This window comes from Amblyraja radiata, chromosome 13, assembly GCF_010909765.2.
Source record: "Amblyraja radiata isolate CabotCenter1 chromosome 13, sAmbRad1.1.pri, whole genome shotgun sequence".
NCBI lineage: Eukaryota > Metazoa > Chordata > Chondrichthyes > Rajiformes > Rajidae > Amblyraja > Amblyraja radiata.
In genome coordinates, this window is record NC_045968.1 from 38,438,852 (window position 1) to 38,457,928 (window position 19,077).

General features: G+C 44.3%; 1 protein-coding gene and 1 long non-coding RNA gene across 2 annotated transcripts in view; one reads left to right on the forward strand and one right to left on the reverse strand.

The window, feature by feature from the left end:
- The window catches only part of igsf10 (immunoglobulin superfamily member 10), a 23,709-nt gene extending 16,740 nt beyond the window's left edge, over positions 1-6,969 (forward strand). The window contains exon 6 of the mRNA XM_033031830.1: positions 3,545-6,969. Within this exon, the coding sequence (XP_032887721.1) occupies positions 3,545-5,453 (1,909 nt within the window). The 3' untranslated portion in view covers positions 5,454-6,969. The remainder of the gene's footprint in view (positions 1-3,544) is intronic.
- The window catches only part of LOC116979897, a 16,813-nt gene extending 4,732 nt beyond the window's left edge, over positions 1-12,081 (reverse strand). Inside the window, exon 1 of the long non-coding RNA XR_004413799.1 lies at positions 11,961-12,081. This is a non-coding gene — a long non-coding RNA (uncharacterized LOC116979897). The remainder of the gene's footprint in view (positions 1-11,960) is intronic.
- Between the last annotated feature and the right edge of the window lie 6,996 nt (positions 12,082-19,077).

Here is a 19,077-nt window from a genome sequence, read left to right on the forward strand (position 1 = left end):
CTCAAATACTTTAAAACTAACAGTTGGTGAACATTCATTAATGTTCCAGAAATGTACAAAGCATAAAACTATTAACCCTTACTCAGTATGTAAAAAGCATAAAAACAATGAAACATCACCTATCCATGTTCTCCAGAGATGTTGCCTGACCCACTGAATTACTCCAGCACTCTGTTTCATTTTTTGTAAAGCAGCATCTGCAGTTCCTTGTATCTACTGTGCTGTCCTATGTTCTATATACTATTTGCCAATATCTTGCACATCTCAGAAATGACAACCCATTACTTTAGTTGCTACTAAATAAGCGTTTTATGATAAGTGTTAGATGGCACTAGAGTTTGGAAGGATGAGGGGGCACCTCATTGAAACTTACCGAATAGTGAAAGGCCTGGATAGAGTGAATGTGGGGAGGATGTTTCCACTGGCGAGAGTCTAGGAGAGAGGGCACAGCGTCAGAATAACTCAGACGTACCATTGGAAAGAAGATAAGGAGGAATTTATTTGGTCAGAGGATGGTGAATCTGTGAAATTCATTGCCACACACGGCCGTGGAGGACATGTCAATGGATATTTTTAAGGCAGAGATTGACAGCTTTCTGATTAGTAAGGGTGTCAGAGGTTATGGGGAGAAGGCAGGAGAATAGGGTTAAGAGGGAAAGATAGATCAGCCATGATTGAATGGTGGAGTAGACTTGGTGGGCCAAATGGTCTAATTCTGCTGCTATAATTTATGAATTTAGCAATTTATGAAGTTGTTGGGAATTCTTTTCAATACTGTAAGCAAAAAGGATTCCACAAAATTGAAGGAACATCCTTTAGCTGTGTATGAAAAAGACCACCCAGAGATGATCATTGATGCACTGAATGTCAAAATGATTTAAAGTGTTAGCTGCAGTACATATTTTCAGGCAATTAACTGGCGTCAGCAGAAAGGCTTCTTTGTAATATGTGCAAGAATCTGTGAGGAACTCATTGGACAATGTGCAGAGGCCTGCATTAGGCAGGGTCATCTGAGTGGAGTGGTTACCAAAGTGACGGATTATAATTACTGGAATTGCCAAGTAACGATGTGGCTTAAATTTGGCATCTTAAATTCAGTCAAACTGTGCATTTACTAACAATGAGGGTTCATTACCGAACAAGCAGTGCAGTGGTCTGTAAATGCTCTGAGATGTGCAAAGCGCATCGTGGCAATGGTGTAGTTTAAATTTGGAAGACAGAACTGCAGATCTGTTTTTTTACCAAAATGGACACAAAATGCCGGAGTAACTCAGCGGGTCAGGCAGCATCTTTGAAGAAAAGAAATAGGTGACGTTTTGGGTCGAGACCGTTCTTCGGACTGAAGGATAAAGGTGGGTGTGGGAGAAACTGGAGGGTGGAAAAGGCCAGAATAAAACTGGGCCAGCAACGATGACCTCGGGAAGGGTGGACTTCATAATGGCCCATTAATGGCTGGGGAAGATGTGCTAACGAGAGGGATACAAGGATGCAAATAGTGGAACTAGTAGGATGACTAGGATGGGGGAAGGGAGGGAGAGGGTAGGGGGGGGGGGGGGGGCTTGGAAGGAATGCAGGAGTTACTCGAAATGAGAGAAATTAACCTTCATACCACTGGGATAAGCTACTCAAGTGAAATTTGAGGTGCTGTTCCTAAACAGCCGCACACTGAGAGCAGAGGAGTAGAGGAGGCCCAGGACGGAAAGGTCAGTGTGGGAATGGGAAGAGGAGTTAAAATGTTTCTTAACAATTTGTTCTTTAAATTTGTTACTTTATTAAATAACTGGAAAAATAAAAACTGATATCAGCGATGATAATCGAGAAATTGCCAACCTGTTTCAAAATAAAACATAGAACATAGAAAACAGGAACAGACCTTTCAGCCTGCCACGTTTGTGCCGAACATGATGCCAACTTAAACTGATCTTATCTGTCTGTGCATGATCCATATCCCTCTATTGTTTGCATTTCCATTTGTCTATCCAAAAGCTTCATAAATGCCACCATCGCATCTGCTTCCACTATCACCCCTGGCAATGCATTCCAAGGCCCCCACCACTCTGTGTAAAAAAAACCTGCCCTGCACCTTTGCATTAAACTTTCCCCTCTCGCCTTATAGCTATGCCTTCTAGTCTGGGGAAATGGTTCTGACTGTCTACCCTATCTATGCCTCTCATAATTTTATATACCTATCAAATCTCCCCACAACCTGTGATGTTCCAGAGAAAAATCATCTCGTCTTCACTAGAGACGTTGAGAAGTCTGTTGCCCAATGTTACAACTGGAAACAATAAACTGCGGATGCTTTTTTACAAAATAAGATACAGAGTGCTGGAGTAGCTCAGCGCGTCAGACGCCATCTCAGGAGATGGATAGGTGACGTTTTGGGTCAAGACCTTTCTTTAGACTGATTTTAAGGCTCTCCTTCCACTTACATTTCTTCCTCTAGCTTCACAATTCACAACTCTTCAATCCTTGTGTCTCACACCTTCTGCCTTTTTATCTCTGGCCTTTGTCCAAGCATCTGCCTTTCAAATAACCCTCCCCACCTGTGTTGGCCTATTACCTGCCAAGCATTGTCCTGCCCCTTCTCTTTTCCAGCTTTCCAGGGACAATTTACAACTTTACCAATCAGCCTTAAAAACCTATACATCTTTGAAGTGCAGGAGGAAACCAGAGCAACTGGAGAAAACCCTTGCGGTCAGGGGGCAATAGACAAAAGACAATAGGTGCAGGGGTAGGTCATTCAGCCCTTTGAGCCAGCACCGCCATTCAATATGATCATAGCTGATCATCCACAATCAGTACCCCGTTCCTGCCATCTCACCATATCCCCTGACTCTGCTATCTTTAAGAGCTCTATCTAACTCTTTGAAAGCATCCAAGGAATTGGCTTCCTGAGGCAGAGAGTTCCACAGATTCACAACTCTCTGGGTGAAAAAGATTTTCCTCATCTCCGTTCTAAATGGCCTACTCCTAATTCTTAAACTTTGGCCCCTGGTTCTGGATTCCCCCAATATCGGGAACATGTTTCCTGCCTCTAGCGTGTCAAATCCCTTAATAATCTTATATATTTCAAAAGATATCCTCTCATCCTTCTAATTTCCAGTATACAAACCCAGCCACTCCATTCTATCAACATATGACAGTTCCGCCATCCCGGGAATTAACCTTGTGAACCTACGCTGCACTCCCTCAATAGCAAGAATGTCCTTCCTCAAATTTGGAGACCAAAACTGCACACAATACTCTGGGTGTGGTCTCACTAGGGCCCTGTACAACTGCAGAAGGACCTGTTTGCTCCTATATTCAACTCCTCTTGTTATGAAGGCCAACATGCCATCTGCTTTCTTCACGGCCTGCTGTACCGAACATAGAAACTCCGTACAGAAAGCACCCGTAGTCAGGATCAAAACTGGGTCTCTGGCGCTGTAAGGCAACAACTCTACTGCTGCACCACCATTACTTGTGTCTGTATTCTGATTTGTTTTTTCCTCTCTGGCTTTCAATATAACCAGTAACAGGTCCTCTACATTTATTTTAACAGGAGAGGAGGCCGCGTGGTTGTGTTGTTCAATGGGACCTTATCAATCGATTCCACCACGGAGAAGGATGCAGGGGACTACCTCTGTATCGCCCGCAACAATGCTGGTGAAGACATGATGTCAGTGAAAATCGACGTGTCCTTGAAACCGGCGCTGATAGAACATAAGCAGTCCGTTCACAAGCACGTTTCCTATGGCGGAGATCTTCATGTGGACTGCAAGGCATCAGGGGAACCCAAGCCCGAGATCTCCTGGAGTTTGCCCGACGGGACAATGGTCAACAATGTCCTCCAAGCCGATGATAGCGGCAGGAGGACCCGTAGGTACGTCGTGTTCGGCAACGGTACCCTCTACTATAACAAAGTCGGGATGGCAGAAGAGGGCGACTACACCTGCTACGCTCAGAATACTCTAGGCAAGGACGAGATGAGGGTCCATGTCACTGTGGTGGCCTCGATACCACGCATAAATAAATCCTACAAGCCTTTCCACAAGGTGAAGGTGGGAGAATCGGCAATGTTTGACTGCCAAGCCATGGGAACGCCATTGCCCAAGATATTATGGATGTTGCCTACAAATGAAATCATCTCCTTCTCCAAGAATAGGTACCACATTCAATCCAATGGATCTTTGCTCATCAAGAATGTCCACTTTGCAGATGCCGGGAAGTACATGTGTATAGCCCGTAATCCGGGGGGCGATGCCACGTCTCTCCTGCATCTCAATGTGGCTTCCACCCCACCAGTGATCAATGGCTTCTGGGGGAATAGGACGGTCATCGAGGAGGCGGTGGTGAGACAAGCCAGGAAGCAGATGGATTGCAAGGCCGTGGGGATTCCCAAGCCTCGCATCATGTGGATTATGCCCGATAACATCCTGATCCACGCCCCTTACTACGGCAGTAGGATTGTTGTCCATCCCAATGGCACCTTAGAAATTCGCAACGTGAGGTCTTCGGACAAAGCGGAATTCACCTGCGTGGCGAGCAACAATGTGGGGAAGTCCACACTGGTGGTCATCTTGGACATCACCCAGATGACGAGGAGACCCATGTTCAAGAATCCATTCAACCAGAAGTTGATCGCTGGCAACCAAGTCACCGCCGTCTTCAACTGCTCAGCGGATGGCATCCCACCGCCAGAGATCATCTGGATTCTACCCAATGGGACGCGCTTCACTAGTAGACCCGAGGCAGCTCGCTACCAAATGGGGAGTGACGGGACCTTCCTTATCCACAGTCCCGTGGCTGAGGATGCGGGCAAGTATCGCTGTGCAGCCAAAAATAAAATCGGATACATAGAGAAACTCATTATCTTGGAGGTTGCCCAGAAGCCCGTCATTCACACCCACCCACTAGGGTTAATACGAAGCACGAGTGGAGATAGTTTGAGCCTCCATTGCTCCACCAGTGGTAGCCCAGTGCCAACAATTTCATGGACCGTGCCAAGCGGATCTGTCCTCGATAGACCTCAGATCAACGCGAGGTACATCCTCTTTGAAAACGGGACTTTGGTCGTCAGGGAGATCAGCACGCACGACCGGGGTAGTTATACCTGCAAAGCCTACAACAATGCTGGCATCTCCTCCCAGGTCACGCATGTGATGGTACTAGCCTACGCCCCTCGTATTACTAATGGCCCCTCCAAATCCATCCAGTCAAGAGGTGGCTCACCCGTTCATCTCAACTGCATGGCCATTGGGATCCCCAAGCCTGAAATTGTATGGGAGCTGCCGGACCATACTGTGCTTTCAACGTTCAAGAACGTGCGCCCAACTGGGAGAGAATTCTTGCATCCCCAGGGAACATTAGTAATCCAGATGGCATCCGTTCACGATTCAGGCACTTACAAATGCACAGCTAGAAGCCATCTAGGCAGTGACTCCAGACAAACGCTGTTGCAAATCATCTGAAATGACTGCTCTTCATAAAATGAAGTCTTGCTCCCAAATATTCTTATATTCATTTTTGAATATACATATATATATATATTTTTACAGAGATTATTATTAACCTGTTCCAAACACACAACCAATGGTTAGACACAATGTGCTGGACTAACCCAGTGGGTTACTGCAACTCTGGAGAGAAAGTATGGTTGACGTTTTGGTTCGAGACCTTTCTTCAGACTCTGAAGTCCTGCCCCGAAACATCACCCATCCTTTTTCTCCAGAGATGCTGCCTGACACACTGAGTTACTCCAGCACTTTGTGTCTATTTTCAGTATAAACCAGCATCTGCAATTTCTTTCTACACACAACCAATGGTCTCGGCCCTTTCAAGCATGAAATAAATACTTTATTTTCCTAATTTAGGTTAAAAAAAAATCAGATGGCGCAATCAGCAGGGAACAAATTTCAAACGAACCTTGTCCATACTTTGGATGAGGGGATTGAAAGCTTTGTGGCCAAGTTTGCAGATGGTACGAAGATAGGCGGATGGCCAGTTAGTGTAGAAAAAGCAGGGATTCTGTAGAAGGACTTGGGACAGGTTGGAAGAGTGAGCAGAGAAGTGGCAGATGGAATACAGCGTAGCAAAGTGTGGAGTCATGCTTTTTGGTAGTAGGAATAAAGGCCTAGACTATTTTCTAAATGGGGAGATAATCCAGAAATTGGAGGTGCAAAAGAACTTCGGAGTGCTGGTGCAGGAATCCCAAAAGGTTAATTTGCAAGTCGAATTGGTAGTAACGAAGGCAAACGCAATGATAGCATTTATTTTTTGAGAAGACTAGAATACAAAAACAGGGATATAGTGCTAAGAATCTATAAGATGCTGGTCAGACCAAATTTGGAGTATTATGAGCAATTTTGGGCCCCATATCTAGGGAAGGATGTGCTGGTGCAGGGGGAGGTCTAGAGGAGGTTTACAAGAATGATCCCAGGAATGAGTGGGTTAACACATGATGAGCGTTTAATGGCACTGGGCCTCTACTGCTTGGAGTTTAGGAGAATGAGGGTGGACCTCTTGAATCTTATCAAGTAGTAAAAGGGTTGGATAGAGTGGATGTGGAGAGGATGTTTCCACTAGTGGGAGAGTCTAGGACCGGAGGTCTTAGCCTGAGAATTGAGGCTGTTGACAATTTCCAGAAGACAATCAACCTGCAAACCTGCACCCCTCTTTGGTATGTGTTGGAAACGGGAGAACCTGGAGAAAACCTACGCAGTCGCAGGGAGTCGTGCAAATTCTGTACAAACAGCACCCATTGTCAGGACCGAACCCGGGTCTCTGGGGCTGTAAGCTAAAATTACCCCCCCCCCCCAACTGTTCACATAGAAATTGCGGGGAGAAGATCGCTCTGCATATTATCCAACTTTCTTGAAAACTCGGCAAAGTCTCATGCATGCAACTCTTAGATACATAGAAACAGAGAAAACAGGTGCAGGAGTAGACTATTACGCCCTTCGAGCCAGCACCGCCATTCAATATGATCAAGACTGATCATCCAAAATCAGTACCATTTCCGGCTTTTTCCCCACATCCCTTGATTCCCTTAGTCCTAAGAGCTAAATCTAACTCTCATGAAAACATCCAGTGAATTGGCCTCCACAGATTCACAACTCTCTGGGTGAAAAGTTTTTCCTCATCTCAGTACTAAATGGCCTACAACTTTATTCTTAAACTGTGACCACTAGTTCAAGACTCCCCCAGCATCAGGATTTTTTTTCCTGCATCTACCCTGTCCAATCCTCTAAGAATTTAATATGTTTTTTATAAGATATCCTCTCATCCTAAATTCCAGCAAAAACAAGCCCAGTCGACCCATTCTTTCATCATAGGTCAGTCCCGTCATCCTGGGAATTATCCTGGTAAACCTACGCTGCACTCCCTCAATAGCAATAATGTCCTTCCTCAAATTAGGAGACCAAATTTGCACACAATACACCAGTTGCGGTCTCACCAGGGCCCCGTACAACTACCGTAGGAACTCCTTGCTCCTAAATTCAAATCCTGTCGCAATGAAGGCCTGCTGTACCTGCATACTTACTTTCAGTGACTGATGTACAAGCACACCCAGGTCTTGTTGCCCCTCCCCTTCTCCTAATCTGACATTATTCAGATAATAATCTGCCTTCCTGTTGTTGCCACCAAAGTGGATAACCTCACACGTATTCACATTATACTGCATCTGCCATGCTTCTGCCCACTCACCCAACCTATCCAAGTCACCCTGCAGCCTCATAACATCCACCTCGCAGCTCACACTGCCACCCATCTTTGTGTCATCCGCAAACTTAGAGATGTTGCATTTAATTCCCTCGTCTAAATCGTTAATATATATTGTAAATAACTGCGGTCCCAGCACCGAGCCTTGAGGCACCCCACTAGTCACTGCCAGCCATTCTGAAAAGGACCCGTTAATTCCTACTCTTTGCTTCCTGTCTGCCATCCAGTTCTCTATCCATGTCAATACCCCACCCCCAATACCATGTGCTCACTAATCTCTTCGTGTGGGACTTTGTCAAAGGCTTTTTGAAAGTCCAGATAAACCACATCCACTGACTCTCCCTTATCCATTCTATTTGTTACTTCCTCGAAAAATTCCAAAAGATTAATCAAGCATGATTTCCCCATCGTAAATCATGCTGACTTTGACCGGTCTATTGCTTTCCAAATGCGCTGCTATAACATCTTTAATAATCGATTCCCCACTACCGATGTAAGGCTAAACAACTGGTCTATAATTCCCTGTTTTCTCTCTCCCTCCTTTCTTAAAAAGAGGAGTTACATTGGCTTCCCTCTAGTCCACTGGAACTGATCCAGAGTCGAGAGAACATTGGAAAATGATTACCAATGCATCCACGATTTCTAGGGCCACCTCCTTGACTACTCTGGGATACAGAACAGCAGGTCTTCAGTCCCAACAGTTTACCTCACACATTTTCTGACTAATGTGGATTATTTTACAGTCAGTTTTTATATTGCCTGCAAGCTTTCTTTCATGCCCCCCCCCCCCCCCCCCTCTTAATTAATCCCTTTGTCTTCCTCTATTCTAAATTTCGCCCAGTCCTCTGGTTTGCCCTTTTCGGCCAATTTATATACCTCTGCCTTGGCTTTAACACTATCCTTGACTTCCCTCCTCAGCCACGGATGAGCTGCCTTCCCAGTTTTATATTTTCGCCAGGCAGGGATGAACAATTTTTGGAGTTCATCCATGCGGGCTTTAAATCTTCGCCATTGCATCTCCACTGTCAACCTTTAAGTATAATTTGCCAGTTTATCTTAGCCAATTCCCGTCTCATACCTTCAAACTCTCCTTTATTCAAGTTTATTCAAGGACCCTAGTCTCTGAATTAACCGTGTTACTCTCCATCCTAATGCAGAATTCCTTCATATTATGGTCACTGTTGCCCAAGGGGCCTTGCACAAGATCTCTTACTAACCCTTCCTCATTACACCATACCCAGTCTAAGATGGCCTGCCCTCTAGTCGGTTCCTCTACATATTGGTTTAATAACCCATCCCGTATACATTCCAGGAAATCCTCCTCCTCAGCACTGTACCAATTTGGTTGGCCCAATCTATATGTAGATTATAGTCACCCATGATAACCTCTGCTACATGCTTCCCTAATTTCCTGCTTGATGCTATCCCCAACCTCCCTACTGCTGTTTGGTGGTCTGTATGCCACTCCAACACTCCAACATTTTTATCAATATGTTATAAAATGCCCGCGAGTAAAAAAAGGTCGCCATGGAAAAAAATCTATACTTTTTTTACTCGTAGGTTTAGCCGTAGTAGGTCGTAGTAGGTCAGCATGTTAGTCGTAGGTAATCGAAGGTAATCATAGATAGTCTTCACCATAGTCGAAGGGAGGTCGAAGGAGATCGAAGGAGGTCATCTTCACTCTCGACTATTCGGTGTCCAATTTTCCCGAAGTTAGTCGTAGCTGGTCTTCAACATGTTTAGCTCTCAGCCTTGGTCTCTTGAATTAGTTTCTCGTTGGATTGATGTTAAGAAAATGGCCAACGTCTGAATCATAGAGAAAGGTGGAATCGCAGATTGGTATGTGCCGTACAATAGCTTATTCTGTTCTTCTTTAACGTTTGACACTGGATTCTTGCACTCGAGTCAAAGCATCGTCTGGGTGAGATGATCAAAGTAGCAGAGTTCAATAGTAATAGATAAATAAAATACCACACCTACCTTCCATGCAAGTGGAAAAAATCCTCGACGAAACATCCATCGTAATATTCGCTCCTTTTACTGTGCAAAGCCACTTGCAATCATTTAACATATAACATTACACATTCAGGAGTACTAAAATTCAGGTGTAATATAATGAGTCTTTTGAAAAATATATAATAAAGGTTTTTTTTAATTCGTGATGAGATGTTATCTGCTGTTCTGACTGAATGGTTTACATTCTCTGCATTGATTATGCTTATGGTAAATGGAGACCGTTTCCTCTTTCTGGAGGGTCATAATGGGAATTAGTCATCTATCTGAAGGTTAAAAGCTTCCAGGTGAAGCTTAGTTTAGTTTGGTTTATTTAGTTTAGTTTATTATTGACATGTGTACCAAGTTACAGTGAAAAGTTTTATTGTCACATAATATTAAGACAGTGAAAAGACTATACATAATTACAATCAAGCTGTCCACAGTGTACAGAATCAGGATAAAAGGAATGAGGTTTAGTGTAAGATAAATTCCAGTAAAGTTTGATTAAAGATAGTCCGAGGGTCTCCAATGAGGTAGGTGGCAAGTCAGGACAGCTCTCTAGTTGTTGATAGGATGGTTCAATTGCCTGATGATACTGTCCTTGAATCGGGGTTTTGACACTTCTGTACCACTTGCCTGATGAGAGAGGGGAGAAGAGGCAGTGACCAGGATAAGACTGGTTCTTGATTATGCTGGTGGTGATGAAGAGGAAAATAACGTAAAAGCACTTTGTCTACTGTCATGTCCAGTGGATTCCTTGCTGGAAGGAGTGGAGGGTGAATTAGACTGATTGATTGTAAGATCAGTCATCTGGTCACAACAGTTCCGTGTTGTCCCATTTTCACATCCACTCCCGACACACTAGGGCCAATTTACAGAGGGCCAATTAACCTACACACATCATACCTCTTTGGGATGTGGGTGGAAACCAGAGCACCTGGAGGAAACCCACATGTTCACAGGGAGAACGTGCAAACTCCACACTGGCAGCACCCAAGGTCATGATCGAACTTAGGTCTCCGAGCCTGTGAGGTAGCCGCAGTACCAGCTCTACCACAGTGCCACGCAATGTAAACATTAAGCTTTTTACATCAAACATATTTTCTGCTACTTGGCCTGCTGCAATTTTTGGCATGATACCTGTATGTCTCTGATATTGAGTGCTGATCCAGCAAACAAAAAAGCCTAAAACATTATGAACTAAGCACAACAGCTTTTTCTGCTTATCACACCCCCGCAATCTCTCATCTCCCACATTTAGTTAATAGGGTTTTTTTTTTACTTCTATAAGAATGGATAGGTTCCCATTTACCATAAGTTTCCATTTATCAGGTCTGTGTGTACTCACTGAACCTATCTATATTCCTTTGTAACCTCTTAGTGCCCTCTTCACATTCCTACTTTCCATTGTGTCACCAGCAACATTAGGGCGGCACAGTGGCACAAAGGCAGAGTTGCTGCCCTGCGGTGCCAGAGACCCGGGTTCAATCCTGAGCGCGGGTGCAGTCTGTACGGAGTTTGTACATTCCCCCTGTGACCGCGTTGGTTTTCTCTGGGTGCTTCAGTCTCCTCCCTCACTCCAAAGACGTGCAGGTTTGTACACAATTGGCTTTGGTAAAAATGGTAAATTGTGTAGGATAGCGTTACGGGGATCGCTGGCCGGTGCGGACTTGGTGGGCCGAAGGGCCTGTTTCCACACTGTATCTCTAAACTAAACTAAAAATGGTGCTAACAGAAAAAGACCCACTTATGCCTTTGATTTGCTTCCTGTTATCCGCCCAATCAAACCAGGGCAAAGTGTTACCTTAAGACCATAAGACATAGGAGCAGAATTAGGCAACTCAGCACATCGAATTTGTTCCGCCATTTGATTAAGCTGATCTATTTTTTCTCCTCAACCAAATTTTCCTGCCTTCTCCCCGTAACCTTTGACACCCTGTCTAATCAAGAACCTAACAATCTCCACTATAAAAATACTCAGAGACTTGGCTGTTTTTAATGGTGGAATGTGCTGTGTCCATGATGGACCAAGCTGAGTGCATCACTCTCTGCATCCTTTCATGTTCCTGTGCATTGTAGTTGTCATACCACGCCATGGTGCAAACAGTCAGGATACTCTCTACAGTGCATCTGTAGAAATTCGCTGGCATATTAGGTGAAATGCCAAATCATTTTATAAGACATAAGAGCCGAATTAGGCCATTCAGCCCATCGAGTCTACTTCACCAATCAATTATGGCTGATCTATTTTTCCTCTCAACCTCATTCTCTTGCCTTCTCCCCATAACCTTTGATGCCCTGACTAATCAAGAACCTTCAATCTGCGCTTTAAATATACCCGATGACAGTCTCCGCAACCTTCTGCAGCAATGAATTGCACAGATTCACCACATTCTGGCTAAAGAAATTCATCCTCATCTAATTTCTAAAGGTATATCCTTTATTCTGAGGCTGTTCCCAAGTACTCCATATGGTTTCACTTTCCACAATAATCTTTGATGCCACACCTTTATCAAATTCTAGATACCTAGGGGCAGTTAGTTACCTATCACCCTTTATCCACTTAGCACATTACAATATATTTTTTAAAGAGCTCCGATAAAATGACTAAACAAAGACAGAAAATGCTGGAGTAACTCCAGGGGTCAGGCAGCATCTCTGCTGAAAAAACCCTATCTATACCTCTCATGATCTTCTAGACTACTGACTAGATCCCTGAGAGTATCACCACCTACAACAATCCAGCTGTGTTGAAGTGACAAAATAATTTTATTTTCTCAATGGAAATTATAATGACCACTGTAATAAACTCTTATGACTGACTCATAACAAACACAGATGTATTTGTTTAAGCATGCTTTTTACCTGGATACATCCAACATCCAAATAACAGCACTTGGCGTGATATCAGACACAGCTATCTCAGTGGCATGGTATTCACCACGTACAAAGCACCATTGTGAACTTATGCCATGAACAATTGCCCTCAAATGCTCTTTTTGCCCACAGAGACTATACCCTGCCTTATACAGTCACAAGCAGAACATTAGCCACGGAACTACACAGCTGGTGTTGCTGCTGCCAGTGACGGCCAAATCACAAAATAAAAGTATGTTAAAAGAAAGTTTTTTTTAACGAGGATGTTGCCAAGACTCAAGGGTCTGAGCTATAGGGAGAGGTTGAGCAGTCTGGGCCTCTATTCCCTAGAGCGCAGGAGGATGAGCGGTGATCTTATAGAGGTGTAGAATGGATCGGGTAGACAGACAGAGTCTCTTGCCTGGAGGGGGAGAATCGAGAACCAGAGGCCATTGGTTTAAGGTGAGGGAAGAAAGATTTAAGAGGAATCTGAGGGGTAACTGTTTCACACAAAGCGTGGAGGGTGCATGGAACGAGCTGCCAGAGGAGGTAGTTGAGAGAGGGGCTATTGCAATGTTTAAGAAACAATTAGACAGGTACATGGATAGGACAGGCTTCAGTGGATATGGGCCAAACACATGCAGATGGCACTAGAGTAGCTGGGACATGTTGGTGTGTGTGGGCAAGTTGGGCCGAAGGGCGTTTCCATACTGTATGACTATGATTATGAAAGTGCTGAGAGGCTTCACAAAGTACCTTGATGTAGCTCCTTCCTACATCAACCTCTGCCCAAATCCCTTCATCCCAACCACAATGCACACACACGTCCACGCAATTGGGGATGGGCAATAAACACTGGCGCAGTTGTGAAGCCCATATTACTTAAAATAAGGATTAAAAAAAAACATTGTGGGAATTATGAAAAATACAAATTATATGAGGTGTAGATAGGATAGACAGTCAGAACCTTTTTTCCCAAGAACGAAATGTCCAGCACTAGAGGGTATAGCTACAAGGTGAGAGGGGGAAAGTTCAATAGAAATTTAGTTTAGTTTTAGAGATACCACGTGGAGACAGGCCCTCCGGCTCATTGAGTCCACGCCGACCATTGATCACAGTAGTTCAATCCTCTCCACTAGGGACAATTTACGGAAGTCAATTAAGCTACAAACCTGCATGTTTTTGGAATGTGGAAGGAAACGGGAGCACCCGGAGAAAACCCACGTGTCATAGGGAGAATGTACAAACTCTACAGAGATATGAGGGGCAAGTTTTTTTACACAGGGAGTGGTGGGGGTCTAGAACGCATTGCCAGGGGTGGTGCTGGAGGGAGATACAATGTTGGCTGTTAAGAGGCTTTTGGACTGGCACATGGAAGTGCATGGAATAGAGGGATAAGGATCATGTGCAGGCAGATGAGGTCAATTTAACTTGGCATCATGTTCAGCACAACACGTAGGGCCCGTTCCTATGCTGTAATGTTGTATGTTCTGTTAGATTTATACCAAGGCAGTTATTTGACACATTACAGACGTACGTGTTCATTGCTACCCTGCTGCAGGAAGCTCACCGGGTAAGACACTCTTCTATTCCTGAGAAATGTTTGTGATCTGAACTGTTTGGAAATGAACAGAAACAGCATGTGGGAGAGGATCACAGACTCAGCGGTGATGGGAGAGTGAGCAGAAGTGGGGAGAGTGGCCCCCAGCCCGCCTCACTGACTCAGTGCGTGAGCGAGTCAGTCTGCTCAGCACTCCCAACTCTGCTCCGCTCCAGCCAGCCCCCGATGGTTGCGGCTCGGGGGAACGCAAAGGTGGGGCAGCGAGAGAAGGCCGACGGAAAGACCCCGTTCTCACCCAGCAGAAGTTTCCTGCAGCCCCACAACAGCCAGCAAATCCACCACGCCATTCTGTCTAATTTCCTGCACTTAAGGGGTACAGGGGTCATTTTTCTCCCATTGCCCTGTGTGACTTTCACAGTAACTATGAAGTAGGACATAAAGTGCTGTAGTAATTCAGCGGGTCAGGCAGCGTTTCTGGAGGAAGGGGATAGGTGATATTTCAGTTCTTCAGACGGGGTGGAAGATTGCAACCTTCCCGTGGTCCGCCCTGTTTCGACGAATGCAATCAACCCGGCGTGCACAATCAAATAAGATCAAATAGAAGAAGATGTCCTACAACTTTAGGCTATGCACGCCATACACACGAAGAATAAGTAGGGGATGTTGGTGGGTGGGGGGGAGGGGGGAGTGAAGAGCTAGAGACTAATCATGGTGGGCAACAAATGACCTCAGGCAGGGTGGTGCCCTGGTAGGCCCATTGTTTGCAAGGGAAGGAGTGATCTCAAGAGGGATACAATCTCTGGAGAACATAGATAGCTGTCGTTTTGGGTCGAGACTGAACTGAAGAAGGGTCCCGACCCGACGTGTCACCTACCCATGTTCTCCGCTGATGTTGCCTGCCCTGCTCAGTTACTCCAGTACTTTGTGTCCTTTTATGTATTAACTAACATCTGCAGTTTAGTTTAGGTTAAAGATACAGCATGGAAACAGGCTCTTCGGGCCACCAAGGCCGTGCCAACCAGCCATACCCGCACACTAACACTAACCTCCACATACTAGGGACAATTTACAATTTTACCGAAGCCAATTAACCTACAAACCTGTACGTCTTTGGAGCGTGGGCGGGAACCGGAGCACCCGGAGAAAACCCACTCGGTCATGAGGAGAACGTAAAACTCCGTACAGACAGCAACCGTAGTCGGCATCGAACCCGGGTCTCTGGCGCTGTAAGGCAGCAACTCTATCGCTTTGCGCCACTGAGCCACCAATAATCTTGGAACGTTCTAAAGAACAAGCAGACTCAATTGGCCAAATTCTCACTTTGTGAGAAATAGGATATGAACACAAACAGTGTTTGTCAAAACATTATTAGCTTTGTCCCCAAAGCTGAAACAAAACAGCTGAAGATTGGAAAACAAGTATTGTTGAACCCGGTTCTCTGGCGCTGAAAATCCACCGCGCCAGTCTGAAAGGCAGCAACTCTACCGCTGCACCACTGTGCCGCAGCGTTAGCCTGAGACACATTGACAGTCAGGACTGGAGAGGGCGAGGTGAATAAGGTAATTAGAAGCAGAGCAAGGGGTGAATTACAACAGGTCCGATTTTATTGTAGCATCTGTGAGAGGCAGACATTAAAGGTAATCTCCAGACAGTTTGGGAGTCTAGTCAAGTCTGCAGATGCAACCTTATGGAAACAATTTGAAAATAGAACATTAGGGCTGAACAGTACAGCAGGTAATAGAAGCCCAGTTATATTGCACATAAAATCACCCGTACTTCCTACGGGAGTTCCGTGTTGTATCCAATGTAATAAAAAGAGTGATATAAAACCTTTTCACTTACTAAACTACCTTAGACCGAATCCTGGAGCCCAGGTGTCCAAATATTGCTATATCAATATCAGATACATGATATATGAGGACTTGTATCTATAAAATACCGTTAAGGGACAATGCTTTGCTGAAAGGCATACTGTTTTTAGTATAAATACATATGGGCCGTTAACAAAATAATCAGCCCAGGTTGTTCACCTTAGCATTTAGTTAATTGAACTTCCCATAGTTTAGAAACAAGGAACTGCAGATGCTACTTTACAAAAAAACACAAAGTGCTGGAGTAACTCAGTGGGTCAGGCCCTTTCTTCAGAAACATAACTAAACTTTGGAATGTGGGAGGAACCCGGAACACCTGGAGTTAACCCAAGTGGCCACCGAGAGAACGTGCAATCTCCACACACAGACGGCACTCGAGGTTTAGATCAAACCCGGTCTCTGGCACTGAGAGGCAGCAGCTCTGCCAGCTGTGTTAAGAACGTTGGTTCCTTTTAATTTATGGTAACTTCATCTCTTTATGTGGCATTGCATGCCAAGTCTGCTTCACATTGAAGCACAGCAAGTGCATTCTTTCCTTCTCTGGCCATATGCTTAACTGATGGCACGTAAGATCGTTCTTGCATGTACCAGACACAGCTGTGCCGCAAAATACATGTAAAGATGCCAACTCACTTCTATTTTTTTTATTCTGGTTGCCAAGAGCATTCTAGAACAACATGGTTATTATGATCTTAATTTTCAGCAGAAAAACATTTTCAGCAGAAGAACATTTTCAGCAGGAGACCTTGCAACATCTTACTGTGTTAATGATGTGAGATAAGTCCAAATTATTGCATTGTGCATTATAGAATCTACCACCACTATGAAAATGTGATAAATGAAAATATGGGTGGAACAGCAGTAAAATTGCTACCTTACAGTGGCAGAGACCTGGGTTTGATCCTGACTATGGATGCTGTCAGTATGGAGTTTGTATGTTCTCTCTGTGACCCCGTGGGTTTACTCCGGGGGTGGGCTCCGGTTTCCTCCCACACTCGAAATATGTACAGGTTTGTAGGTTAATTGGCTTCTGTAAATTGTCCCTAGGGTGCAGGGTAGAACTTGCTTATGGGGTGATCACTGGTTGGCACAGATTTGGTGGTCTGAAGGGCCTGTTTCCATGCTGTGTCTGTAAAGTACAAAGTTTAAATCTGGACAACATCGGTACTAGACTTAGATACACACAACTGATTCTGAAATGGCAGAGTAGGGTGGAGAGAGATAGTTAATATGAGGCTAACCTAAAATGTAAAGTTTACAGTTAGAACCTTTTTCCCAGGATAGAAATGTCAAAGATAAGAGAGCATAGCTTTAAGGTGAGTATGGCAAAGTTTAAAAGAGATGTGCAGGGCAAGTTTTTCTTTTACACAGAGAGTTGTGGGTTCTTGGAATGCACTGCCAGGGGTGGTGGTGCAGGCAGATATACACTGCCCTCCATAACGTTTGGGACAAAGACCCATCATTTATTTATTTGCCTCCGGTGAAACCAAAATAGAAAAAAATCACATGTGGTTAAAGTGCACATTGTCAGATTTTAATAAAGGTCATTGTTATATATTTTTGTTTCACCATGTAGAAATTACAGCGTGTTTATACATCGTCCCCCCATTTCAGGGCACCATAATGTTTGGGACACATGGCTTCATAGGTGCTTGTAGTGGCGCAGGTGTGTTAATGCCTTAATGCAGATATAAGAGAGCTCTCAGCACCTAGTCTTTCCATCATCTTTGGAAACTTTTATTGCTTTTTATCAACATGAGGACCAAAATTCTGCCAATCAAAGTCAAAGAAGCCATTCTGAGACTGAGAAACAAGACATCAGCCAAACCTTAGGCTTACCAAAATCAACTGTTTGGAACATCATTCGGAAGAAAGAGAGCACTGGTGAGCTTGCTAATCGCAAAGGGACCGGCATGCCAATGAAGACCTCCACAGCTGATGGCAGAAGAATTCTCTCTATAATAAAGAAAAATCCCCAAACACCTGTCCGACAGATCAGAAACACTCTTCGGGAGTCAGGTGTGGATTTGTCAATGACCACTGTCCACAGAAGACTTCATGAACAGAAATACAGAGGCTACACTGCAAGATGCAAACCACTGGTTAGCCACAAAAATAGGATGGCCAGGTTACAGTTTGCCAAGAAGTACTTAAAAGAGCAACCACAGTTCTGGAAAAAGGTCTTGTGGACAGATGAGATGAAGATTAACTTATATCAGAGTGATGGCAAGAGCAAAGTATGGAGGAGAGAAGGAACTTCCCAAGATACAAAGCACACCACTTCATCTGTGAAACATGGTGGTGGGGGCGTTATGGCCTGGGCATGCATGGCTGCTGAAGGTACTGGCTCACTTATCGTCATTGAGGGTACAACTGCAGATGGTAGTAGCATAATGAATTCTGAAGTGTATAGACACATCCTATCTGCTCAAGTTCAAACAAATGCCTCAAAATTCATTGGCCGGCAGTTCATTCTCCAGCATGACAATGATCCCAAACATACTGCTGAAGCAACAAATTAGTTTTTAAAAGCTAAAAAATGGTCAATTCTTGAGTGGCCAAGTCCATCCCAATTGAGTATGCCTTTTATATGTGGAAGAGAAAACTGAAGGGAACTACCCCCAAAACAAGCATAAGCTAAAGATGGCTGCAATACAGGCCTGGCAGAGCATCACCAACAACTGGTGATGTCCATGAATCACAGACTTCAAGCAGTCATTAAATGCAAAGAATATGCAACAAAATACTAAACATGAATACTTTCATTTACATGACATTGCTGTGTCCCAAACATTATGGTGCCTTGAAATGGGGGGACTCTGTATAAACACTGTGGTAATTTCTACATGGTGAAACCAAAATATATAAAAATTGCCTTTATTAAAATCTGAAAATGTGCAATTTAACCACATGTGATTTTTTTTCTATTACAAATCTCAAAATTGTGTAGAGACAAATAAATAAATGATGGGTCTTTGTCCCAAACATTGTGGAGGGCACTGCATGACTTTTAAGAAGCTTTTGGATAGGCACATGGATAGGGAATGGATGGATATGGATGACTTCCTGACAGAAGAGATTATTTTGAGT